This window comes from Acomys minous, assembly GCF_964271855.1.
Source record: "Acomys minous genome assembly, chromosome: 10".
In the NCBI taxonomy this organism is placed as follows: Eukaryota; Metazoa; Chordata; class Mammalia; order Rodentia; family Muridae; genus Acomys; species Acomys minous.
The window spans coordinates 111,857,783-111,885,415 of NC_140491.1; the positions used below are offsets into that span (position 1 = coordinate 111,857,783).

The window sequence follows — 27,633 nt, forward strand, 5'->3', positions numbered from 1 at the left end:
ACTTGCTAGCGTACTGGCAGAGATGAATTCATCCATATGATGAATGGGAGCAATTTGCTGCCACATCGAGAAAGCATTCTAAGTCGAGGTGTTAGACCATCCTTCAGGCAGGTGTGTTTAAGGCTGAGGAGCTCTGGGCAACAAGCTCACCAGATGATGGTGAAAGCGGGGACCTACTTGAATCACTTCGCTGATGAGCTGAGGGAATTGTGATTTGAGCTTCGGTTCAGAGGAGTCAATGGCTAAGGTGACCCTGGAAGGGTTTCTCCTGCACTCGTTACTCGCTTCTTCCCCTCCTTTCTGCAGAATGCCCACTCTCCACAGCTAAGTTGGCAATAGACAAGAAGCAACAGTTGCTTCAATGCCCGCTGTGTTTTCCACCATCCCCCGAATTAGCTTGACTCTCAACCTGTAGGGAATGCAACGGCACAGCTGCCTCTGTGCTCCAACTAGCCCTGGACCTAGGTGACAGGACAGGGCTCAGAGTCCCAAACTGTGAGGTCAACAACAGATGGGGAAGTGAATAGACTAGAGACGTTATTTAATGCCGGGTCCTAGGGACTCTGTCAACTCTACTCCTATACATGTCTCTTCTGCTGGTTCTGTTTAGTAAGTATGATAATGACAGACTTTCCCCAGAAACACAAAACCCAAGTTACTCTTTGTCTTTCCGAAGTCCTTCTACTCAACTGTGTCTTGTAATGACAGCTACTCTGTGACTGCACTCAGAGTTGTGCAAACCAAGGGTCCCCCTCTCATCGTATGTCTGATGCGATCAGTACAGAGCCGTGAAGTGTCCATAACTTCACATATGTACGTTCAGGACTAGGGTGGCATCTTAACATTAGACTCTTATTATTGGCAACCTGGGGCAGCAGTGGTTGATGAAAAACAATGAGTTACAACTCTTCATCCAATCATAGGCTCTGATGTGTAATATAGAAGAAGTCTAAGGAGGTACACCCCAGCTTCCCACTGTGCTCACAGACGGCAGTTGGCTCACCATGTATGAACACCAAAATTTTTAAAAAATGTACATTTTATTTTATGAAGTACCTTCCTCAGGTAGTTTTCCACTGATGCTGCCAGTTGCTGTCTCTTACGGGCAAAGTCCTTGTGTGCTGTACACTGTTCGCTGAGATGCTCCACTCGTTTCTGAATGCATCCCATCATCTCGTGGATACCTGTCACCCAAGAGCTGGGTGGAACAAGCCAGGCGTTAGTTCGCTCAACCTTGACACAGAAGCCCTGACAAGAGGGAACATTTGAAAACAGATATACTCTTTCATGTGCAGTATGAGTTGGTACAATCCACACGCTACTGCTTTAGGATAACGGAAGGTAAGGAGTTATCATTATCAATACAGCAGGTAGCAAAACCAGAGGGAGTTCCTTGTCTTAAGTCAGTCCTGAGGGAAGGATGAATTGCGCCCTCTGCAACAGGCTTAATCTCCTCTTCTAAGGGTTTACTTTTTAATATTTCTCTAAGATACTTTGAGAATCTATGGTAAAAGGCACAGTATGTTTACCAAGCTTTCCTGCGGGTATCATTTAAAAGCTTCATTTATCTCAAGATGCTCTTTGAATAGGAATGTGAATCAGCCAATTAACAAAGCATTTGCTAACCCAATAGGGTAAAATATTTATACATTTTTGTTCTCAGTGGTTATGAATGCTCAAGGCTATATTCACTAGATAAAAACCTAGTTATCACTAGCAATTAGGTATCAAATATGCTTGTCCATATTTGATGCCTCACATCATCATTTTTCTAACCTGTGCTGTTGACCTCATGAGACGAAGGTAACATAAGTGACATAAATGCCTTTCAGGTCAGCTTTGAGTTGGGTTCCAGTTGGTACCATCTGCAGAAACTGTCACAGGCTTCCTAACCATTTCCAAGACTTCACAGTGCAAGAAATGAAAGAACGCTATGGACAAAATAAACGCTTTTGAATTGTTCAGCCTATTCCTAACATAGTACCTTGACTGCTATTTTAGAAAGCTAAGTCTTTTATTTCCCTCCACCCACTTTCCTTCAAATACCAGCAAAGGTTAGCATGATAACTCTTTAATTATCCCGAGGGATTTTTCTTTCTTATCTTTCTTTCTTTCCTTTTTTCTTTCTTTCTTTCTGTTTCTTTTTGTTTGTTTGCTTGCTTGTTTGTTTTAAGATCTTGATGCTATATATAGATTTCAGGAATTTGACACCAAATAATTCATTTATGAGTCATTTAAAAATATTGGTAAGGAAATGAGGACAAAATCAGAAATGACCTAGGGGTACAGTGATGTCACTAGAATGATTGTAAGACTGTTCTCAAAGTAAGGAACACTTGGATGTGCCTTGTAGGTATATCAAGGGTCCCAGACAAGCACAATTGTGAAATATGATATGAAGCCACTACGAAAATATTGTTCCTAGTACATAATGTTCCGGGCACAGTTAGAACAATTGGTTTTATATTTTAGAACTCATAGTCAATGAAGAAAATCATTTAAAAAAAAATAAGGAGGGTTTCAGAAATAATTTGTACTGACAGAAACCCACACATTCTGTGAAAGCTGTATCCTGGCAATGCGAGTTAGTTTGCCTAGGATTTAGGCGTAGGTGCAGCGCACTACAAAGGTCTTTAGACGACAGCCGTCCTGTGAACAATGTGTTCCAAGTTTTCTATAGGATACTGAAATCTAGAATGAGAATGACGAAGTGACTGCGCAGCACAATGGAGAAGGTACAGAGGGGAGGGTGACGGAAGGGACAGGCAGACGTGGAAAGAGAAGAGACGGTGGGGAGTGGCAGAGGATGCCACGGCAACTTGCAAGCTATTGGCAAAATTTATAAATGTAATATAGAGTTTGACAAAAGAACTGTGTCAACCAAGATGAAAGATGCTTACTTCCTCCTGGGGCACCATGATGCTCATTACCCCCCCCCCAATCCCAGCATGCACCCTGCATCCATTATGGTTAGATATTTGTTACTAGTCACACTTAGAATTCAGGCCTCCAAGAAGGCAACTCTAAAATTTGAATAGGCTACTCTCTAGGGGACAGCAGTTGTCAGTAAATAAGTCCAGAAAAGAGGAATAATAGTCACACTACTCTTTGGTTCCTAGCCAGCTTCGTGAGTGGTGTGTGTGGTGTGAGTGTGTGTGTGTGTACTGGCTTACACGCCTGAAGGTCAACATCGAGTGTTTTTGCTCTTCACATTATTTTAACTCCCCCCCCCCCCACTAACTTGCCTAGTCACAGAATGACAGAATAGAGCATAATGAAATATTTTCCCCCTGGCTTTCTTTCATTGACTGCCACTGACTTGCATACAAATAGATTGACCTGGTTGGCATGTTCTTTTGAAATTGGTTGCTTTCTCTAAGATAAAAGCTATGTCCGCATGTAGTCTGAAAAATGGCCACTAGAGGGACATAATACCTTACTCAAGTTGTGTATCTTGAAGTTCCCTCCAGCACAGAGAATACAAAATAAGACAAAACAAAAATCAAGCATTACTTCAATAAAAATATCACAGTTTGCAAAATTATAATTTTAATTTTGATGAATCAAAACCAAATAAAATAGGATCTGTCAATTTCTGATTTTGTTTTTCTGTCACCAAGGAGGTTTATTTTTTTTCTTATCTGACGCTGCATCTGTTGGACTGTAAATTCCATAAGGGTGAAGGCTGATGTCCTACTTACTCCTCAATCCTTGCAGCCATGAGTGCAGGACCTTATAATAACAGGAAGGTTAATATATTTTTTTAAAGGTCTGAGACAGAGTCTCAGCTATCTGAGCCTGGCATCAATCTTCCCACACAGCCTGCAGACCCTGAACTCTTGATCCTCCCATCTGTATCTCCTGAGTGCTGAGATTACAGGCACAGACTGCCATAGTTGGTGCATGACACTGGGGATCAAAGCCAGGGCTTTGTACATGGTAGGCAAGCACTCTATCAGCTGAGCTGCATCTCTGGACCAATAAATGGCATTTTAAAGTTCAATAAGATATTTTCTGATCAATTTTAAGGGAAAAGAACACATAAATTTAAAGAGCAAGAAAAATATATGCAGAGTAGTCATATTTAAAATATCAATATATGTCCACTAGTACAGTAATGGTATGACTATTATGTTAGTAACCAACCACTTTCTGATTGGGGAGGTCATAGAACCTCACTGTTATTTTGACAGGCTGTCACATGGAATTCTAAATCCTTACATTTATACTTGTAAATTAGTGCTATTCTCAGCCTCCCTCAGAGAATCTTTCCATTGCAGTGGGCAGTAGTTTATGCAAAAATTCACATAGACAAAGTACAAAGAGTATGTGATTGCTGTGTGATTGACCCTAAGTGAGACATCAGCTTCTGCAAGGCTCAAGGAACATGGTTGGTGTACAAGGAATGTAAGAGGCATCGAGGGAGAAGGGACTGTAAAATGGTGCCTCTGAGGACTGGCAGGGCTGTTGCACTCATAAACTCCAGATAGCTATGGTTACGTGCATAAAATCTACACAAGATTTGGCCACCACTTTCTACATGCAAAGGATAGACGAGTTATAAGGCCTCCCCTCCTGCTAAGGGGTTATGAATAATTACTGTCACTGGGTTCTGGGGGATGATAGCATCATTTTCTTCAGTGATAGAGCCTCTGATAAGTGGCCAGTGTTCCAGTAACTACCTCCCTACTGATGCTCATGCAAGCGGCCATAACTATAGTTAGCTAGTGGTTCACCAAACAAACAAAATATCAACATAGAAGAGGGGATCATGCAGAATGGGGATTTCAGTCAGGGAAGAAGAGACATGAGACAGGGTAATGAGAGTTAAAATGACCAAAATTCAATATACACGGTGTGACATTGTCAAAAAAAAAATACAAGAATTTTTAAAAAGGAAAAAGTAAGATATTCTGCAGTCTGAATTTCTGAAATGTCACGGTAATAGTATGCCATGGCTTGTGGATAAATGGCTGCGCTTTATGCTGCTTGCAGACATTTTAGGCTATCTAAAATGCCTGGCTTCTTCTTTGTTGTGTTAGCATTTACAGTTAAGTTCAAGGAATTGTAACATAAATATTTTGCTCCTTCCTCTAATAAAGCTTTATGAGGACACTCTGAGTCACCTCGCTCCAACAAGAATTACTGTCCTTCTGTCCCACTTGTGTCTTCAGCATAGGCTCATTCCCGGGCCAGAGAAGTTGCCAACTGCCCCGCTTACCCAAGCCAGTCCTTCTCTCCTTCTTTCTCTGTCCTCAAAAGGTTGCCTTCCTCTGATTGGATGCTAATCTCTTCCATGTATCATTCCCAGCAGGAATGTAATGATAGTGTCTACCCCAGTCCTAATCCCAGGGCTACCTCCCCTTAGGTTTCCTGAGTGAAACCCTGATCTGCAGATTACAACCAACCCGGATGCTGTCACTTTCATTTAGAACCTTCCGTGCTTGACTCCACTCTCTCATTTTCAGTCCTTTAAGTTTTCTCAGTGCCTTAATAGTCAATGGCCTGAACAAAGAATAAACTATGATTCCCCAGTTTGCTAGCCATTCTCACGTACGTTGAAGATTAATGAGAAGAATTTTGTCCTTCACAAGGAACAAGTGCTATTACATTACAGCTATATTCATCTAATGCTGGAAGGTGGATTGATGGTGACTAAAAGAAATCTGATTGAAGCAAACCACAGTTCCATGTTATTCTGCAACTCCCCCCCCCCCCGCCCCCCGCACCGGCCGATAAAGCACACCGCCTATGTGCATCTGAGAGGAGGATGACCAATGAACTAATGATCTGTGGCTCTGGGTTGTATTGGAAATATTGATTGACCTTTGGATATTTCTCTGTGAGCATGGATTTGTAGGTGCCTGTCAGCAGAGTGAGCAGGAGGCACATCAGATTATCCCTGATGCTGACTTTGGAGTTCCAATAATCAAAGATGTTCAGACACGTCGGAAGTGAGAAGTCTTCAGACATTTGTTAGAGGTTCCATCACAGGGTACTTTATCCTGCACTCGTTAAGTCATTCGAGGGAAAGACGGGGATAAATGTTTGTTTTTTTCTTCAGAAAAGAAAGACATATTGACTTTTGTTTCCTGAATAGACTGTTCTGTTTACTGTAGGGAAGCAGCCACCCTTTCTTAGCATCTGCTCCAAGCAGAGGCTGGGGGAAGGGAGCAGAACCCAAAGTTAATGCATTCTAATGATTCATGCTGGAGCATGGCAAGTTGCTTTCAACCCTTTCATAAATTACTATTGGCAGCCCATCTGGATTAGGAGCTGAACCAGATGGTGAGCGCTTGACAGCTTACTCTGTCTCAGCAGAAGGGATCAGCTGACCAGAATTTTCTTTTCATTTATGGCAAATGACACTCGGAAGATGGGGTCGGAGTGGTGTGGTGGGGTGGGGGGAATCCTCTTATCTTTAGCTTGCTGCTCCTTTTAACAGAGAGAGACCTGAACCGTGTCCTTTCTTGTTTGTGACTGTCTTCATTTTGGAGGAGGCAAGAACTGCCTACTTTTTATCCCTGCTTTGAAAACATGCTTTTTGTACTGCAAATGTGAGACACATGCTTAATTTTTGATGATTTGTTATTTTTGATACTTTCCATAAAACATCATACACACACACACACACACACACACACACACACACACACACTTTATAGGTACATAATAATGACTACCTAGAAAGTAAGGAAGTAAGCAGTAAGTGAAGCTGAAGTCACAGGCATCTGAGTTCTGGTCCTAAGGGATAAGGGTTAATACCTGTAAGACTGTAGGGAGCACCATGTGTGAGAGGAGTGTCCCAGCTGGGACTCTACATGAACTCAGAAATGGAGATGATATTGTCTCTCTTTGTAAAAGGAGATTGAGAAATACTGCACCCAACAGCCACTGGGCCATGGAGTCAGTCAGAGCAGGACACTCAGACATTTCAGCAAACCATCTACTGCCTTTCTGGTTATGCATCCGAGGGCCACAAATCTTCCAGGAGAGGTCATGTGACCCTGCCCCAGCACCAGAAGACTGACTCTGGACTAAGGGTGCTGAGAATCTCAGGAAGATATCATTACAAAGCCAGGAAGAAAGAAAGAGCAATAAAAAGAGAACAAAGCAGCCAAATGCCAGAGAACAAATCCCATTCCACCAGGCGAGCGTCTAACCGTGTCCAGATGAGCAAGGCAAGGCTAAGACCCTCAGCCAGTAGCACAGAAAGGCAGAAAGGCGCTCCAGCTCAAAGGAAGTCAGTGACTCTAAAATAAACACACCTGAAATCAAGAGAGGCAATGGAAAACCAACCCTCAAAATGAAAGAAGAGCCCCCGTAAGCCACAAGCCCCCTCCACCCCCAGATAAAGAGCTGTTGGCATTGGCAATCAGTGGCTGCTGAGAGAGAGAGAGAGAGAGAGAGAGAGAGAGAGAGAGAGAGAGAGAGAGAGAGAGAGTTTTCAGGGATATGCCCTCTCATGGGCTATCCAGTCCTGAGTGGCCAGCCCTAAACATGCAACTTGTGAACAACATTGAACAGAACAGGTAAGTTGGTCGGTTGTATAAATGTCTGTCTCTCTGTATGTGTGCATATATGTAACAATAACAATCGTAGAAGAAGAGGCCATGACCTTGGGAGGCAGCGGCAACAAAGGGGGAACGGAAGGAAGTATAAAGGGCAGGCCTGAAGCAGATACAGTACTCATGCAAGGAATTCTCAAAATAAAGTAAATAAACTGTATACATAATAATAAATCTTAAAAAATAAAGTAAAATAAACCGCAAAACAAAACACTCAGAAAAAAATTAAATAAAATGGGATCCAAAATTAATGAAATAGAAATATGAGATATGGGAATATCAGTTACTATAATTAAGAAAAATCAATGAATGAAAACAAAGGGGAAACTAACAAAGAGAATGGCAGCCAGGCCATCTCTGAGAACACAATACAAAGCACAGAGGAATAGGAGAGCACTCCACACAGTACTAGAGCAGGAGAGACAGTCTGCGCACTGACTGACAGACACCCACAGCCTTCTTACAGGAGAGGGAAACAAGAATCATATGACAGTAACACCTAAAAGGATGGTAGCTGAAATTTCTTGTAACATATGAAAGGCAGAGAAAAACTGGCACAGCAAAAGATAAACAGGTAAATACAGGTATTTGAGATCATCTGGAAAATTTAAAGCTAAGTTTTTATTATCTCCTTTTAACATGTCTTAGTTTTTTGTTTGTTTGTTTGTTTTTATTCTGACCGGTGCTGTGGTGATCGTCTTATTCCTTAGTGTGTCTACTCACCCCCCCCCCCTCTTTTCTTCCTACACTTCCTGAGCTAAGAGAAATCCTCCTCGACCACGCAGGGCAGAATTTCTGATTTTTCAAGGCAACCTCCCTCTGCTGTCTCTGCTTTTCTCAAGCATTGGTTTGTTTGTTTTTTCGAGAGATGGTTTCTCTGTGTAACCTTGGCTGTCCTGGTCTTGCTTTGTAGAACAGGCTGGCCTCAAACTGCCTCCCCGAGTGCTGGGATTAAAGGTATAGGCCACCATGTCTGGCTCTTCCCAAGCCTTTTACCCACAATAAGATTCAGGGAACTTTACATCACGTCATCAACATTATAAGAACATAGATTTGCACTAGTGTGACTAACTTATAGATATTTGTGAAAAAATAAGTTGCTAGGTACTCCTTTAATGCAGTCTAAGCTTTGTGATACACTCTATACCCTGAGTCTCAGAATGAAAAAAAAAAAGCCATCAACCTTAAGAGTGTTTGTTAAGTGTTAAGAGGTTGCGATTGCAATGATCACTCAGCATCTAAACGAGCAGCTTATTACAGACGTGAGCATGTTTGAAAAGCAGCTAAGTTCAAACTGTCATACAAACTCAACTTAGTAATTTCCCAAATTTTAGTATTTGACATTTACAACCCAAATATATCATCAAGCTCCATTAAGACCAGTTACCTCCTTTTTTGGGGGGAGGGATTTTGAGGCAGGGTTTCTCTGTATAGCCCTGGCTGTCCTAGAACTCACTTTTGAAGATCAGACTGGCCTCAACTCAAAGATTCATCAACGTCTGCCTCCAGAGTGCTGGGATTAAAGGTGTACGACACCACATCCATCACAAAACAAGCTATTTCTAAACTCTGAAATATTTGGTGGAACTCTAACAGAACGCAATCACAAACAAATCTGCTAGGCAAGAGAAAATGTTTCTATTTCTCTTAGGGGTCTGGCATTGCTTTTATTTTGCATTTAAGGTTAAAACAATACATGTTTTACTATGATGTGTCTTTTCTCTGATGTCCTATCATACCTGCTCCTGAATAGTTCAAGTGACCTAACTGTGAAAATATCAAGGAAGGAAGGTGAGAGTTTCCTTAGGTGGTTTAGCTCTCTAGGCAACATCAGCCTGTGATACAGCCACAAGTGAGAAGGCCAAGGACCAAGCGTAGCAGAGTGAGAAAGGGAACAAAAATGTGAAGGGTGACAAAGTATCACGTTGAAGGTGATTGTTTTGGTCGCCTTGGCCTGAAGATAGATATTCCTCCCTGAGGTTCCATGCAATTCCACTGTCTCACTCAGCCTACGCAGATCTCTGTTCAGAATGACTGTTCTCCGGAAGGATTACTTCTGGGAGGAACAGTACACAACAGCCTCTGTCCCCGTGGGGTCCCTTTTTCCTAGAGCACGTATGCTTCATGTACCTTCTTGACTGGATGCCAGTAGGTTCTTGTGATTCTGAGACAGGTTGATGTAGCTTTGTCTGGCCTGGAGCTCACAGCCATTTTGTCCATGTTGGGTGCTTTTAAAAACAAACCCAAAGAAAAACTACAGAGAAGGTGGGGCCTGACGCTAGAAGGTGAAGGCGGGGTTGAAGCTAGAGAGGGGGAGGAAACTCCTCTTGCGCATACTAAAATAAAAGAGAATCTGTATCCATGAAGCAACCAGGCTGAACAAAAGGAGGAGAGAGCGCAAGAGCTGGCAATCCAATAGAACCATGCGGACAAGCCCTCCACCTCCGACCACAGCAAAGTTGTTGAACCTCTGTGGCCAGGTCCTACTCTGCCAGACAGGGACCACGATGGATCAGGCCCATCCTGGAGGGTGATCATTAAAGCCATCAAGTCCTACATAAAAGATGGTGGCGTCTGTGCTTGCTAAGGAGCCTGTCAACATAGGCCCACCCAACTCCTGCCAGCTGTCATGCTTTCCTCCTCTAGTCCATCTCTCCTTCAGCCACACTGTCCTTTCTGATGGACTCTGCTGTTCTCTGTTCAGTCCATCTACCTCCCAGGGCTGTGCACCGGAGCTTGCAATTGTTAGTCAGTCCTCCCTTGAGTCCCAGAGCCTGAAAGAGTCCCTGTCACACAGTCACTTTTACATCACCTTGTTCCACACAGCACTTCCTGACACAAAGTATACACTGTTCAGTTACAGTTTGATTTGCTGGTTGGCTCTTCCCTTTAGAATGTCAACAGCACGAGGACAGACGTGGCATTAGATGTTTGGGGTCACCTCTTTGCACAACATTGGGTATGGTTCTGGAATGAACAAATGAATAAATGGGCTACACTCTGCCCAAAGTTCATTTGCAAATGTAATATCAACCAAGGCAGCAGTAGCCAATATAAATGAAAACTAAGGGGGGACAATAACATAATCTTAATCAACTCTTAGTTCTTCCCCAATTCTTAGTTCTTCCCCAACTCCGAGAAATGGGAAGAAGGAAGAATTTACATGAAAAAAGTCATAAGCATTGGGTCAAAGCAGATAATGCGTAAAGATACACACGAGCAAAATTATTCACTTAAGAAGTAACTAGTACATTTAACTCCCCCACGATAAAATAGAATAAAAAGTGGGTACCATCTTTCATGCGGGGATAGGAACTGAGCTGACAGAAGTACACATATAACTCTTAAGTGAGTTTTAACAAACAAGAAAGGCAAATGAGTGTTTCACTAGGTGGCCTGGTCCTGTTGTGTGTTTCATTTCTGGAGCTCTGAAGCAGGAAATGAACTTAGAGAAAGAGACAGAGGTCTGTCCCTCACAGCCACCACTGTCACTGAAGCTTCAGACCTCGCACTTCCAACCACCACCAGGTTCCTGTGGTTTAATACCAAATACTGCGTGGTAGCAGGCCACTTTTGCTTAAGAATGATGCCAATCAATGCCTGAGAGGAGGAGGTGAGAGGGACCGGAAGCCAAGGGCTCTCTGCCTTGCTGTGAGTCTAAATTTGGCTGTTACCACATTCTCTCCTACGTAGCTTGTATCATAACTGCATGAAAAGAAATGCACAAAAATCTCAGAGTAAAATATCTCTTGATCATATGACAGACGTTGGCATTTAAAAAGCCAAAAACAAAACAAAACAAAACAAAAGCAAAAAACCCTCAATGGCCCAGAATTGTCATTAGACTGTGGGTTAGATTTAGAAGAAACTAGGAAATGTGATCATTGTGACTATTTATTTTGTGGGGGCTGTTTGGAGTTCAATGTATTTGATTCTAGGATAGGAAAACAGTGTGAGTCTGTCCCTAGGATGGAATTCTTTATAGAACAGCAATGACAAACATCTCAGAGTTATCCTGAACACTTTATCTCAGACAAATATTGCCAGGTCCAAATGCAACTCAGAACAAGTGGCTAACTGAGGTGCCTATTTGTACCCCAAAGTGCATGCTGGCCTCAGGGCTCACTCAGCTCCTGTGGCTGCTCTCAGCTCTCCTCTCTCGGCTCCCTAGCCTAACCAGCTCCAGCCTATGGACTTCCCTTCTCCCCCTCCGGCCACTCAGCCTCTCCCATCTCCTTTGCCCCTCGCTCTTCTCTCTCTCTCTCTCTCTCTCTCTCTCTCTCTCTCTCTCTCTCTCTCTCTCTGTCTCTCTCTCTGTCTCTCTCTCTGTCTCTCTCTCTGTCTCTCTCTCTGTCTCTGTCTCTCTCTCTGTCTCTCTCTCTCTCTCTCTCTCTCTCTGTCTCTCTCTCTGTCTCTCTCTCTGTCTCTCTCTCTGTCTCTGTCTCTCTCTCTCTCTCTCTCTCTCTCTCTCTCTCTCTCTCTCTCTCTCTCTCTCTCTCTCTTTCAGTCTCCCTTCTTGCTCTCCTCTCATGGCCCAGTTCAGTTTGCTGTTTTGTCTACTACTGTCTCTCCCTGCTGTGAACTCTTCCAGATGCTTCTGGCTATACTCTCCCTAATATCTACAGTAAAAACTCCTCATCCATACCTTGGAGCGGTCATGTCCTCATTTAATTCAAATGTAAACTTCTGAGGTTTCTTTCTATTATTAACAGTAAAAAGTTAAATAATAGGGCCCCTGAAATGCCTACCTGCTGATATTCTAATTCCAAATTCTGCCTTTGATATCTGAAGAAAAGTATTTATCTTCTCTAGTAAAAGCATGACCTTCCTGCTTAATCTACGTGAGCACCACCCTGCCGCAATCATTTGAAACAATCATGTGGCTCTTAGTATTTTACTTTGAAAGCTCTTTATATAGATTTTTATAACTAAAGCAATCATGTGTTGGGTATTTTCTATGTGCAAGGAATGGTGTTATGTTACTTAATTATAATCTGTTAGATGGTAATTTCCATTTTACTGAGGAGGAAAGAGAGAGTTAAGCTTAAAAGTTCCACCATTAGGCTGGGCATGGTGGCACGCACGTTTAATCCCAGCACTCGGGAGGCAGAGGCAGGCAGATCGCTGAGTTCAAGGCCAGCCTGGTCTACAAAGAGAGTTCAGGACAGCCAAGGCTATTCCACAGAGAAACCCTGTTTCAGGGGAGGAGGGTTCACCTCATTACCCTGGCTCTCCTAATGCACACAGCAAAACTCCGTGAATGGAGTCTTGAGTTTCTGATCCACGCCATTTTGGAAGAGTCTGCCAACAGGAACCTTGATGTCCTGTGAACTGGTGGTCCAACTCGTGTCTCAAAGTCTAGGGACCCATTGTTATACTCCATATAGACATTTTCAAATATTCAAATATTTGTTGTCTTTACCAGGATTCTAAACTCTATCTTCACTCCAGAGTGGCTGTGACCAGAAAGCTCCTTTTGGGACATTTCTATTCTTTCCTTTGCTAGGCACCCAGGTATGTGGAGATGGGTCAGATAAAGAAAGGGGAGCAAGTCCCAGATAGAATGCTTGGAATTGAGGTCAGTGGCCGGGCTGTCCTCTGGCTTGCAACTGAGAGTCTAATGCATTTGTAATTCAGTTTTTCAATGGATTTTTTTTGCATCTACTTTCTGTATCAAAAATATACTTTGCCAAGAAACTATTTCCTTTTGCCTTCAGTTCCTCCTCCAAAATGGAAGTGACATTGATTTGTAGAGTTATGAAATATCATGGCAAGCAAATATCTTGGTACTATTATGAAGCAAGCTCACATTTCTGAGATGCTGACAGAAACATACTCTAATTCTTTTTTAAAAAAGCAAGTCAGTTAGCTATTAGTTCAATTTTCTTGCAATGGTTCTAATTACTGTTTTTTTCTATTAAGATCCAAACTGCCTACTTGAAAGACAACATGATAGACTCCTCTTTGGAAAATGGGATGAGTATAAAAATTAAGACTAGAAAGAACAAAAGAGGCAAAAATTGGACTAGATGAGTAAATAAATATGCAAGCCATATAAAATGGATGTCTAAATACAGAAGGGGAGGAAGAGAGAGAGGAGGAGGAGAAGGGGGAAGATGAAATAAAAGCACTTCAATTTAGGTAACAAAATCAAAGTATTTCAGACCAGAGCAAACCAGATGAAGCTTACCAGTGAAAACTTGTGACTGCCTTTCTGACTCTCCAGTGAAGCTTCGAACTGACCCAGAAAACTTAGTTCCTGAGTAAGAAGCAGGAGTTAAACTTCCCACTGTCCCTTAAGTGACTGGGAAGAGACAGACGGGTGAGCCAGAGAAAGGAAGCAAAAGTACAAGCACTGTTTTGGGACCAGCTTCGGGCCTGAGGTGGGGGTGGGGGCAGGAATAGGTTCCAGATCAGAGCTTAGAGAAGCAACTCAAGAGCCCAGAACACTTGCTGAATTGAGACGTCAGGGACCAGACTTCAGAGAAGCCCAACACTTAGGATCTATGGGATGGAATACCAGGTAGGGAAAAAAACAACCCAAATCCAAACTCCAGAGATCAGGAGAAGGGGAGGCGAGGATCTTTGGTTGTATTTTCATTTGTTCACACATGTGGAATCTCTCCATGGCCAGAGAGAAAGTACAAGCAAAGAGCCACCTTACCAGGAAAATAACACTGGCCAGGGCCGTGAGACCCAATAATAACGGCAAGTCCCACCACTGACTCCAGCCATCTTATGGCCCACACCAACATCCAACAAGTGTTTCTTGTGTCTTAAAGACAGTCTTCTGCATGACTTGAAATATTTACATGGAGTAGACATGGGCCAGGAGGGGGAAAAGGGAGGAAGCAGCTGCTGCAGGCACGCTTGGGCCCAGATGGTGTATGCCTGGGCACTAGTCTAACGGAAAACAGCCTTACCTGGCATCTGGCTCGACACCTAAGTCAAGACACTAAGCAGCCACAGTTGCCACTGGTAGTGTTTCCAAAGTGGAGAATTGTTTGACCTTGTTGTGGCCACCAGTGTTTGGCTCTTGCTGGGAGACCCAGGATTATTTCTGATCTCAGCTCTGCATGGTCCCATAGCAACCATCTAAATCTCCGAATCAAGTGTCTCTGTCCAGTCGAGACTGTTTTCCGGGAAGAGAATTCCCTATGCCTAGACTTCCACAGTCACATGTAAAGGAGCCAAACAGGAGGGTAAAAGGAAAGGAAGCCCTGTTTACCACATCCCACCTGCTCCGTTCCTCCAACTGTGAATTTTGAGTTCAAGGATACTGCAGATATGGAAAACGAGAGCTGGGTTTAGCCTCTTTGTACAAATCTATTTTATCTCCTTCTGTTCAAATGTTAGTGGCATCTTCATGTCTTCCAGGCTGATATCCGCTCCAAGAACTGCTCCATCACCTCTCTGTCTTCAAATCCACATACTTCCCAAATGCCTGCATTCTCTTTCTCTTTCCCAATGCCCGCTTCTCCCCTCATGCCTTGCCAATGATCAGCTCCTCCTGAGGTATGCACTGAACATGCTCACTGTAGTGATCTTCCTGGTACATTACCCAAGAGCATGGAAACTGTAGCCTGTGCCTTTGGATTCACAAGGTGTCTCTGCCACAAACTAGTACGTTAAACTCTCTGTGCTAGTTACCTTATACGTGGAAGGAAAACATCCTGAGCATGTGTTTCATAGAGTCACTGTGTGGATTAATGAGAGAATGCCCCTAAAGCCCTGGGCGCAGTGCCTGGCACGTACTGGGCTCTCACTAAATGTGAGCTTTTGTTAGTCATAGTTACCTTTTACTTGGGGTTTTGTTTGGTGAAATAGCAAGGTCAGGAAAAATGGGACAATAGAGAAGGCTAGTGACCTGAGGTAGGAAGGATAGCATGGAGGCGCCAGGATGTGGGACACAAAGCCCCTCCCTGCCCTGTGCGTTCCCCTCCCCCTCCTCAGACATACAGAGACAAAGCTTTAGCATCTCTAAGTCCTTGAGCTCAGGCCACGGCTTCACTTGTGGGTGAGCAATGCTCTGTTCAGAATCACTGCCGAGCAAAATTCAATAGGACCTTTTAAGCCACATCATAATGCAGCCAAACATCACAAGCAGGAAAAAAAAAAAAAGAAAAATAAATAAACCTTGTGCAACTTATTTATTTATTTATTTGGCCAGGTTGTGGAAACTGTGAAAAAGCTTGCTATGCTGGGGATAAAACAGACTTTACTCACCGGCAGGAGTCTGCTTGGCTGATTAAGGTTCGACCCTTTTGCAGAGCCTCGGCTGTGGAGTCTTTAATTTCTCTGTGTAATTCCTCATGCTTTGCTGCCAAGACAGGCAGGCTTAAACCCTCTGATTTAAGGAGCTTAAGGTAAGCTTCAACTTTTCCAAGTACATCAAATGCCTGCCAAAAAAAAAAACAAACATACCTTCATTTTCTGCGTTTCTAGTTTAAAACTCTACATCAATGTGTACACGAAACACTGGCAATTAAACCAGTCCATTCAACTCTTCATAGTTTGATCACAGCAACAACAAAAACAAAATCTTAGTTCTGGAAAACAGCTGTGCAGTCCCCACTTAGAGAAACTTATAGCTTTTTTCAACATAAATAAATGTCAACACCAAAAAATGGACAAAAATCATGTATATTGAGACAATACCTGTATGGCACGGATAGTTAAAACAGTGTGAAATTCAAAGAGTCAGACCAGTGTTTTGCATATTTTATACTGTACACATATACTGGATGAGCTACTAAAAACTTAATAGCCTTTCATGACTTGAATATCTCTGTAATAAGTCTTAAAGAAAAACTCCAAATGAGCTACACTTTGACCCTGAAACACTAGAGAGAGAGACACCCAGAAAGTACTACTACTGTTTTTCCCCTTGCCTTTTAAGACATGACCTTGGTCTATTCCATCTGAGGCATCCATATGCCCACAGGAGAGGATGACAATTCAGTTCAGGAACAGTGTGAAGAGTGGGACCAAAGTAATAGTTTCTGATATGCGCAATAAGAATATACAGCAATCATAATAATTATAATGAAGCTCTTTCCAAAAAAGCTTAAAATTTTTTAAAATATTAATCTATTATTATGTATACATTGCTTTATCTGGCTGCATGTACACCTGCACACCAGAAGAGTACATTAGATCACATTATAGATGGTTGTGAGCCACCATGTAGTTGCTGGAAACTGAACTCAGGACCTCAGTGCTCTTAACCTCTGAGCCGCCTCTCCAGCTAAATGTTTTTATTTATGTATATGGGTGTGCTTGCCTACTTCCATATCTGTAATGCTTGCATGCCTGGTGCCTGTGGAGACTTGAAGACGATACAGGATATAGCTCCCTTGAACTGGAGCTATAGATGTTTATGAGAGGCCATGTGGGTGCTGGGAGCTGAATCCCAGTCCTGTGCACGAGCAGCCAATGATCTTACCCACCAAGTCATCTCTCCAGCCACTTCTGCTCAAGGTATTGTCTTAAAAATAAGATTTTAAGCTGGGTGGTAGTGGTGCACGCCTTTAATCCCAGCACTCGGGAGGCAGAGGCAGGCAGATCACTGTGAATTCGAGGCCAGCCTGGTCTACAAAGTTAGTCTAAAATAGCCAAGGCTACATAGTGAAACTCTGTCTCAGAAAAAAAAAAAAGATTTTAAATTCCTCCATTTTCTTTCTGCATTGGCAGACAGACCGACTGCCCAACACACTAGATGAAGTTTACAAAATGAGCATGGGATATAAAGGAGTTGTTAATTGGCTATGGAGGCTTAGGTGACAATGAACATGGTACATAAAGGAGTTGATCATTGGCTATGGAGGCTTAGGTGACATTAAGATACAGGAGCCCTGGGCTGGAGAGACGTCTCAGCAGTTAGGAGTGCACACTGTTCTTGCAGAAGGCCTAAGTTTTGTTCCCAGAGCCCATCCTGGGTTCTGCAACTCTAGCTCTAGGGAATCTTACATCCTCTCCTGGACTCTACAGGCACCTGCATTCATGTTCACACACACACACACACACACACACACACACACACACACACACACACACACACACACACTCACCTGCTGTACATGCCCTACACCCCCCCCCCACACACACACTGTAAACATACTGTGCAGGCAATCTAGAAATAATAAAATTAAAAGCTATACAAGATAACATAAGGTTAATAAAGGAGCATTGTAATTTTTTTAAAAGGTAAGGCGGAGTCCAGTCTTTGTAGGTTTCCTGATTGTCCATTTCTGACCTTTGGCCTAGAGAGAAAATGAGTGAACTGAGTCAAGGAAAAGCTGAACATCCAGAGAGTACCTCTTCCCTTCAGCAGTACCAGAGGAAACCACTCTGCAGAATGGTCCATACCACCCCAAAGATGACTTCAATTCCAAAGAGTGCATAGTAGCATGGAGTACCAGGGAGTGCAGAAGAAGCCTTGGAGTCCAGCCTTTCTGTATTGCTAAGTGGGAATCCACTGAGCTGGGCAGGGACCCCTGGGAACGGAGTAGGAACACCCCACAGAAGACTGCCGGGGAGGAATCAGACCATCAGAGACAAGAAGAGGTGGACTAGTGGAGAGCGAGAGAGGCAGAGAAGTGAGGCTGAGGTGATTCTCATAGAAGACAGTTTGAAGGTTCCAACAGTGGAGGTGAGGATGCGTGGAGCATGTGCCCCTGGGTTCAGGCACTGTCTTAGGGAAGCAGTGTGAACAGCCAAATTCAAACTGGACAGAGTCGGGATGTACAGAAATCTCTCAGATGATCTTATATGTTGAGGCTTTCTTGTTCCTCCAATGTCCTCATGTCTTTCAGGTTTGTTCTCTCTAGCTACGTAAGCTTGTAAAAGAAGCATTGATACCTAAGAATCCTTTCTTGCCTGGCTATGTTCCTCTTGCAGTTGGACACAGAGCCAAGTGCAGCGGTATGGTGATGCTAGTAATGTGGTTTTCTGGTGTGCTAGGTCCTTCCGTGCCTAACGAAAACACCTCTGGGGAACACACACTGCTTCTGGAGTCTTGCTTTTTATTTCAAATCTGGGGTTGCTCATCTAGGATAACATAGTGCTCCCTGCTAAATGAGGGTTAAGATTTAAAGCTGATGCCTACAGCGGCAAACATCTGATGGCTAAAATTACTTTGGAGTCCCTTCATTCCCACTTACAGTTTAAGGTCGGTGAACTGTTGCATGATATATTGACACTTTGGATTGCCAAACCCCAAGTTCCACCAAAGGAAGAGCTAAGTGGAAAGTCTCCATGTAAATGTCAGGATGCAGTCTTCTTTCTTCCTTTCAAAATAAGTCTCAGTATCCCTGGATGAATGAAGGAGGGATGGAGAATTCAAGGAGCCTTTCCTTGTTTACAAACCTAACCCCATTCTGTTTTAATAATTAGCCAAGTGCTGCTTATTGTTGCTTTGAAAACTAAAGAAAAATTAGAATAATCAGGAATGATGGCATATGTGTGGTGCGGTTAGCTGCTGTTCTAAATCTTGATCAATCAAACACATCTTTAAAATCTTCTAGAAGGGCACAGCCGCCTGCTGTCTGACCTTCATCCTATGGGCTTTCTTTTCTCCTGTGACCTTACCCCAGATCTCAGAGGAGTTAGAAGCTCAAACTCCAAGGCTATTAGATGCAGGTGCAAATGCCACTGTCCCTTAGTCATGATGCTATGATAAAGGCGTGACTTCCCCAAAGAATGAAGATAAACTAAAGGGTCAAAGGTGAACTAGAAGCAAGAGCCATATATCGAAAGCAAAGGCAACTCGTTAACTTGGAGTCAAAAGAGCCGGATTTTCTTCCACAGTCTTTTTTCAGATAGACCAAGATAGAGATACACTTCACGGTTTTCTCTATATAATAAAGCAAATAATAAACTATGGCAACATAAAGAAGATGCCAGGTTTCCTTCTTTCAGTAGCTTAACACAAAAATGTGTAGAAAACCTAGGAGTAAGACGGGAGGGATACCATAAAGGGACTCCTTACTTAATGTGTTAGTTAGTTTTTTGTTGTCGCAATAGAACACCAAGACCAAAAGCAAACTCTTGAGAAAGGGTTTATGACATCTTAGAGATCAAAGTCCGTCGCTGAGGGAAGCCAAAGCAGGAGCTCAAGGCAGGAACTGATGCAGAGACCATGGAGGACCACAGCTACTGGCTGTCCTTGTTATCCAACCCAGGATCCCCGGCCCCGGGGTGGCCTTGATCCCCCACAACAACCATTAATCAAGAAGATGACCCAAAGACACGCCTACAGCCCAGGCTAAGGGAGGCGACTCTTCCACTGAAGTCCCGCTTCCAAAATGACTCTATTTACTGTCAAGCTGACAAAAACTAACTTAGGTTTCAGCATAATTGGAGTCATTCTTGTAGGTGCAAAAATAAGAGCTAAACCTTTGGGGCTTAAAAGAATTCTTCTTTCAGGATTATACTCTCTATTACTGACTGAATTATATGCAAAATTTCTTTCTCTCATTCCCGTGTACAATCTGATGAGAAAGCCATTGTTAATTCCAGAAATGATCTAAGAATCCTTGTTCCTTATTTCACTTATCCCAGAATAGAACAGACTGCTTTTCTATGTACCCTATCCATAGGGAACTAGATATACTGGATTTTCTCTGTTGCAAACACAGTTCAGAAGATCTTCCTGGCAGTAAGAACACTGTGAGCCTCATACAAACTCTCTTGGAATTAAAGTCTCCTCCCCCTTGGCTTTTCTTTTCCTGGACCCTTGCTTCTCCAAACCTTATATGTCCAGGGTGAGTAAAACGTTTATGACTAGGCTGAGAAGAAAAGATAAAAGTGCAAGGATAGTATTTTCTCCTGCTGGATCCTAGTCATTTGAACCATCTTGCATGGTACTGCTCTGTCTCCCCACATAAGGAAGAGGCAGGTCAGCTCCTCTGAGCCCTAATTTGGAAAAGATTAAGGAACTGCTTGGCTTTTGTTCTTGAAGGGGCCAATAAAAACCTTTCCTGTTCCCTTTGTTAAGTGCAGACCCAAGGCCGACTGCACCAAATCAAACATAGATGGTATCAGAGAACGGCATGTTTTATTCTCTTTAAATATCTAAAAGATTCATGACTTAAGAGCCATTAATTCTGCTGCCATGCCGGGTCACAAAGATGCTGATAAATAACGGCGTTAGATTTTTGAATAGTTAAATGCAGAAAGAGTCAATATTAGATAACAACAAAATGGCACACCCTGAAAATCAACCATGGACACATAACACAAAAAAAGCCCTGGACCAGAGTGCCTGCTTCCATCACCTTTGCAGAGTCAGATTTCATCTGCTCTGCTTATACAAGGACCCACATCTTCACTTTCCTTCCCTAAGCACCACCTGAGACATCTGCTGGTGGCTCAGGCTGGTGGCCTGACTCACTCAGGACATGGCCAGAGTCTCTCCAGCTTGCCAATCATGAAGATGGCGTCCTCCATTCCCACATTACCCAATGCCCTCAAGCACTTTCTTGCTTCTCAAAGTTGTATTGCTGCCCCGCCCCTATGCCTTCTAGTCTTAGGGAAGATGAGTGGTCCTGTTAAGCTGTGCTTAAAGCCATCTGTTGCTCAGCGGGTTTTCTTCATAAGCTGAAAAATACTGGAAATGAAGCTTTGAGTTGAATGCCTATATCAGCAGCATTTGATTAATAAGAGAGTGAAGGAAGTTTACATGCTAATTTCTTAGTCTTCCTGAGGCAAATTCACCTTACAAATGAAATGAGGCTCATTAAGTAGAGACTCATTGGGTGTCTCAGATCTAGTCACTCCCCTCCCCTTTTATCTTAATTGATCTAAGTGATTTTAGGATGATCTTTGTGCTGCTCATATGGGAAATAACGTAGAAGTCATTTCTGTTTTCATCCCTTGCAGAAATATCCAGCAACATCTATGGACCATATAGACTCGACTCTGCTGAATGGAAGGTTTGCCCCACTAGAGGGCCTGAAGCACTGTGAAGTGCACATGGGGGCTGGAGAGATGGCTCAGAGGTTAAGAGCACTGGCTTTTCTCCAAAAGGTCCTGAGTTCAATTCCCAGCAACCACATGGTGGCTCACAGCCATCTATAATGAGATCTTGTGCCCTCCTTTGGCCTGCAGGCAGAGTACTGTTTAAGTAATAAATAAGTAAATCTTCAATGAAATGCACATGAATGGCAGAACGGTGGCCAGCAGTCGGTAAGCGGTTAGCTGTGCTGTGCATGGGCTGTGTATCACCTTATTTAGACAGTCTGGTGATCCTGTGAGGATACAGAATTGGGATTTCTATTTTACAAATCAAGATGCCAGGTGCAGCGGGAAGTTAAGTAAATGTCTGAGCCACGCAGTTAGTAAATGTGTCAGGCCAAATTCATGCCCAGCCTGGTTCCAAGGTCCACTATGTTATTTTAGCAGTCATGCTAATAAATATTTTAACTTTTTCCCTTAATGTCCTACCCATCTATTTTATACTCTAACTATACCCTTAAATGCTTATACAATTTATCACCAACCCTAAAAATTTGTGAAAAGATATTCTCTGAAGTAGACGGGATCATTAGACTTGTTTTGGAAAAGAAAACTCAAGTTGGAAAACTAAACTGATATACCATATAACCAGCTGTTGCTTATTCACTCATACACATAACAACTTTGAACACTAGGTGGCATACAAAGATGATTAAGACAACCCCCCCCCCCTCTCTCTCTCTCTCTCACACACACACACACACAGTGAGAAATAGCATGGGAATACTAAGAAATAAGCAGTCAATGACGTCATTGGAGAGACTTTGGAAGGGTGACACATGTGATATTTTCTTTTGTATAACTCTATGTAGCTTCTCAGGTAGGATGCAGAAGTTGCACTGCAAATGTGTTTTCCTGGGACTTTGCAGTAGGTAAGATTATGTCCCCTTTCAAACAGATCTTATCCCAAATGCTTTGGATCAACATAATCTGTTATGAACAGCGCAGTACAGTTTTCTTTGTTGTATGCACTTTTCCTCGGGGAGATGGGAACAAATGTCTACTCATACTATGTCGGATAGATCAAAGTAGAATCCTCTCAAGGTCCATCATGGGAAACCAATGAGCTTGCTGGGCTTACTTAGAGAACATGGACACTTAAAGGAGCATGGACAAGCACAAGGAAGCCAATCCATGGAAAGTCTGACCCTAGCATAGATGGCAACCTTCCCTTAGCTTCAGAGATGGAATCTTTTTCCATCACTTAACTTGCCGCACACAATATATCCATGAGCTCCCCCTGAGACAATGAGGCTATGTGCATTATTTAGGGGAAAACTATATAGAGGGGTACAAGAAGCAGTGGCTGGAACCTCAGGAGAAGGGCCAATGACACGTGTCTCCTCTCCTATGAGAAACTATCAACAATCAGTGGGTCCCATCTTGAAGGTGTTTTACAAGTGGCTACAGCTGCTCCGATGAAGGTGAGAGCTGCTGTGCTCAGGCCAGCCATCCTACCATTTGTATTTCATGCTTTCAATGGCTCAGATAATTAACTAGAAGGCACTAGTCTGTTTGGGTAAATACAAAGTGAGGTAGACACGCTCCTTAGCCTCAAGGAATTTTAATTAGGCAAAGAAAAATAAATCTAATACAGAATGACTACCACAAGGCTGAATTTGTTCACTGCCAAAAGAGATATATAGTAGTTTAGAAGTGCGCATGGAAGGACACCCAATGAATACATTCATGACTTAAAGGTCCACTGACAAATTTACTGGAAAATGTACTTATTAATGAGTAGGACTAATATTGATTATCTCTTTTCCTATTTTCAGTATTGGAGGGTAGAACCCAGGACCTTACAAGCACCAGGCAAATACCTTACTATTGCGCTATACTACCCCAAAAATTGAATATCTTGACTCTCAAACAATTAAGCCTGAAGTGGGCTTAGGACTCTTGTGATGAATGATGCTAAAGACATCCCTTATTTTCTATTTTCCGTCATATACTTAGTACTTTTGTACTAATAGTTTACTCAGTCTCATTGACTATTTGCTGAGATTTAAACAACCTGACCTCTGAGCTTTAAAGTAAAAAGGTCTAAACCACACAGCCACCATTGTCTCAGAGGGGTAGAAGGAGGGTAGCGCCAATGAAGATTATCATCAATTTTTGTGCTGAGATTTGACTTATCATCTTTTCAAGTTCTTAAACTTTTTTCTTACATATTATACAGTAAATTATATATAATAACAACAACTACATATATAGTAGATTATATATACAATATTATATATACAATATATAAGCATTATGTATTGTAAATGTGCATGCATGTGCGCGCACACACACAGACACACACAGACACACACACACACACAGACACACACACACACACACACTCCTGAACATAGTGTCCATACTCCTCACTACGCCCTGGCTGCCTTTGCTGCTTTTGTCACTCTTTGCCCTGATCTTCTATTCCATATCTCAAGAAATGACTTAGCCTACATTTCCCAAGCATGGCCTGACTTTGCATCTTCTAGCATTTTCTCTTCCCTTTGTTGTGTCATCCTTACCAACAATGTCACTTGGTGGCTGTTACCTTCTTCAACACACTCATGCTGAGCAGGCTCTGTGCAGTGCTCCCCGCTGTATTGGACTTAACACATCACGGCTTCCCTAGATAGCGTCAGTCTGTCTTAGAAGCTACCCATGAAGCTCTGGAAGGCTGAGGCCACAGCTGCCACTGGCTTCACTCAGGTACCTACCTGGCATAGGGACACAGTGGGATATAACACACTCTCAGGGTGTAAGAAGCTGGATAGGAAAGCAAGTGTCCCAGGCATTTGTAAGAGAAAAGAAGCAGCTCTTAAAAAGAGGAGTCCAAGGAGCGGGAGAGATGGGTTAGTAGTTAAGAGCCCATGCTGTCCTTCCAGAGGACCAGAGTTTGGTTGCCAAGCACCCATGCCAGGCAGCTCACAACTGTCTGTAACTCTAGCTCCAAGGGATGGCACTCCCCTTCCTGGCTTCCCTGGGCACCTGCACTAATGTGCACAGACACACTTACAGTTACTTAAGCCTTTTAAAAAGAACTCTGAGACACCGTGCTCAAGAATTATACAAGTAAAAGTAGCTTTAAAATTTTTTCTACCAATTAGTATAATTTCCAGCTTTTATTTACATCATTTTAAGAAATTCCTTCTCAATAATATTTTTTAGGTTCTCTATCTAGGCATATTTCTGCTTTCAATCTGTTCAATAACTAAACCATTGTAATTGTTTTCCACCAATGTGCTTAAAAAACATTTATTTTTAAATGGTAAAATGAGGAATATGTAAATGGAAAAAAGTACAGCAAATGTCATGCTTAATTATTTTGTTTTCATGTCAAACAGAAATGTGGCTTCAGGCATCACTGTCTTGTAATTGTTTTGAAAAGCAACCACATCCTCTAAAAGGCACAACATTTGCAGTAGTGACAGGAGAGGCACTGGAAGCTGGGTCATTATGTTTCGTATGAGTCCTTAGGTTTTTTTTTTTTAAATGCCTAAATCTACTTCACCTTTGCATTCATACTGACCACCTGACCTTGTTCATGAAATGAAGTTGGCCTATCTTTCCTGCTTGCTTTCTCCTGAGAAATCATGTGTCTGAGGGCAGAAGGTATGAGTGAGAAACTTGATAATCCAAGGGCCATACTTGACAGATTTGGGCTCGGTCATAACTTCTGCATAAACCAAAAGCTCATTCTCTTCCAATCTTGAGACACACTAGATATTCATCCCTGCTCCACCCAATCACAACCCCGAACAATTATAAGTATGTCTTAGATGGTCTATAGATACTAACAAATTTCCATGAAAATGCTGGCAATATTACATTATAGCCTACAATTGGGAAGGCTAAAAACTTGGAGGGATCAAGGTATGTTCTGTAAGAGATGTCACGCTCATGTTTCAAGCTATGAGGGTATAATTCAGAGCGGTATCGGGGGATGGGGGGCTCTTCTCCAGCCAGCTACTACTCACTATGAACCATCAACACTAATTTGTAGGAAACTCTGAAAGGGAAATGTGTCATCCCCTTAGGTGGCATGGCTCGGTCTTTGACTGAGTTTTAGAGGCTGGTCCAGGACAAAGGTAGCAACGTTCCCAAGGCCCGTGTCTCAACACTGCCACCTGCTGCTAAGCCCAGATTCCAACAGCCATTGCTCCAGAACAGTCCACTGCTCACATTTTCTCTGCTTGAGAGACAGATTCATGAGTTTTGAGTTATTGTTCCAAACTCCCAGGAAAACGACAAGGTATCAGTTGGGTTCCTGGAGCCACAAGGCAATGGCACTGGGGAGGTGTTCTAAGTGTGGACATGTGGACAGTTAGGTAATTCTTAGAGCTTACTAGATCTCAAAAAACGAAAGCTGTACTGATTTATGGCTCTTCTGCACATTTTGCTCAATTTTATACCCTCAGGGCTTAGCCTAGTGCCTGTCACAGCAAGGTTGCTCATTCACTAAATAAATGAACTCCTAATGATGAAGGTTAATACTGCTATGGATTTATTGTACTACTTATTCAGTGACTTCAATAAATGAATTGTTTACTCAACCTAGAATTGGTACAGAGGAATGAATGAAAATGAAAGGAAAAGGAGGAATGATTATAACAATAAACATGGTAGAAAGCTGTCTAAATAGAATATATGATATGAAAATGCACTGTGTATTCTATAGATAAGCTCTACATTCATTCCTTTCTACTTACACAAAGTTGAAAAATACTATTTGGGGTGTGTGTGGCAGTGCACACACACGTGCATGTGTGTGTGTGTATGTGGTATGTGTGTGGTATTTGTGTGTGTGTATGGTGTGTGTGGTGTGTGTGTGTGTGTATGGTGTGTGTGTGGTGTGTGTGGTGTGTGTGTGGTGTGTGTGCGGGGTGTGTGTGGTGGGGGTATGTGGGGGGGTGGTAGTGTATGGGGTATGTGTGTGTGTTGTGTGTGTGTTGTGTGTATGTTGTATGTGTGTGGTGTGTGTATGGTGTGTGTGTGGTGTGTGTGTTGTATGTGTGTGATGTGTGTATGGTCTGTGTGTGGTGTGTGTCTGTGATGTGTGTGGTGTATGTCTGTGTGGTGTGTGTGTGGGGTGTGTGTGGTGGGGGGATGTGGGGGGTGGTATGTGTATGGGGTATGTGTGTGTGTGGTGTGTGTGTATGTGTGGAGTATGTGGTGTGTGTGTGTGTGTGTGTATGGTGTATGTGTGTGTGGTATGTGTGTATGTGTATGGTGTGTGGTGTGTGTGTGTGTGTGTGCGTATGGTGTGTGTGTGTGGTGTGTGTGTGTGTGTATGGTGTGTGTGTGGTATGTGTGTATGTGTATGGTGTGTGTGTGGTGTGTGTATGTGTGTGTATGGTGTATGTGTGGTGTGTGTGTGTATGGTATGTGGTGTGTGTGTGTGTGTATGGTGTGTGTGTGGTGTGTGGGTGGGTGGGTATGTGTGTGTGGTGTGTGGGTGTGTGTGTGTGAGGTGTGTGTTTTGTGTGTGTGGTGTGTGTGTCAGGAGGGTGTATGGGGGTATATGGGGGTGGTGTATGGGCACATGTATGCAGAGGCCAGAGGAGGATGTCAAGTTTTCCACTCTCTAGTCACCTGAAGCTAAGCCAAAGCCACTAAGTCCCCATTATCCTCTTTCCCTGCCCTCCACAATGCTGACGTTCCAGGCGCGCACAGGACTGTGCCCATCTTCTTATGAGGATCCTGGCATCTGAACTCCCTACATTTGTGCACCAACTGCTCTTACTCATTGAGCCATCTCTTCAGCACCTCAAACAGTATATTTTAATGCCCCCATCTCATGTCCTAGTAAGCCAACACTCACATCATCTCAGTGTGTCATTTTCCCACAGCACCACCGTGTTCTGCTCACTGGCATTTGACATAACACGAATAATCTCAGCCAATGAGTTTGTTTACTGAGGTAGCAATACATGGGTCAGAAGCACAATCCATGGGGAAGTGTCATCAGGCAGAGCCTTCTGTGTTCCCTCACAGCACTAGCAGCCAGGTCTGCACACGTGTGTGTGTGTGCGTGTGTGTGTGTGTGTGT

The 27,633-nt window shown here is 43.0% G+C and overlaps 1 protein-coding gene across 4 annotated transcripts in view; it reads right to left on the reverse strand.

Annotated features, from left to right (window-relative positions):
* Nucleotides 1-27,633, reverse strand: part of CCDC141 (coiled-coil domain containing 141) — a 160,796-nt gene that overhangs the window by 51,974 nt on the left and 81,189 nt on the right. For all 4 annotated transcript variants that reach the window (XM_084800292.1, XM_084800293.1, XM_084800291.1 and 1 more), the window contains 2 exons: nt 15,795-15,967; nt 1,057-1,198 (listed from right to left, as the gene is read on the reverse strand). In XM_084800292.1, the coding sequence (XP_084656418.1) occupies nt 1,057-1,198; nt 15,795-15,967 (315 nt within the window). The remainder of the gene's footprint in view (nt 1-1,056; nt 1,199-15,794; nt 15,968-27,633) is intronic.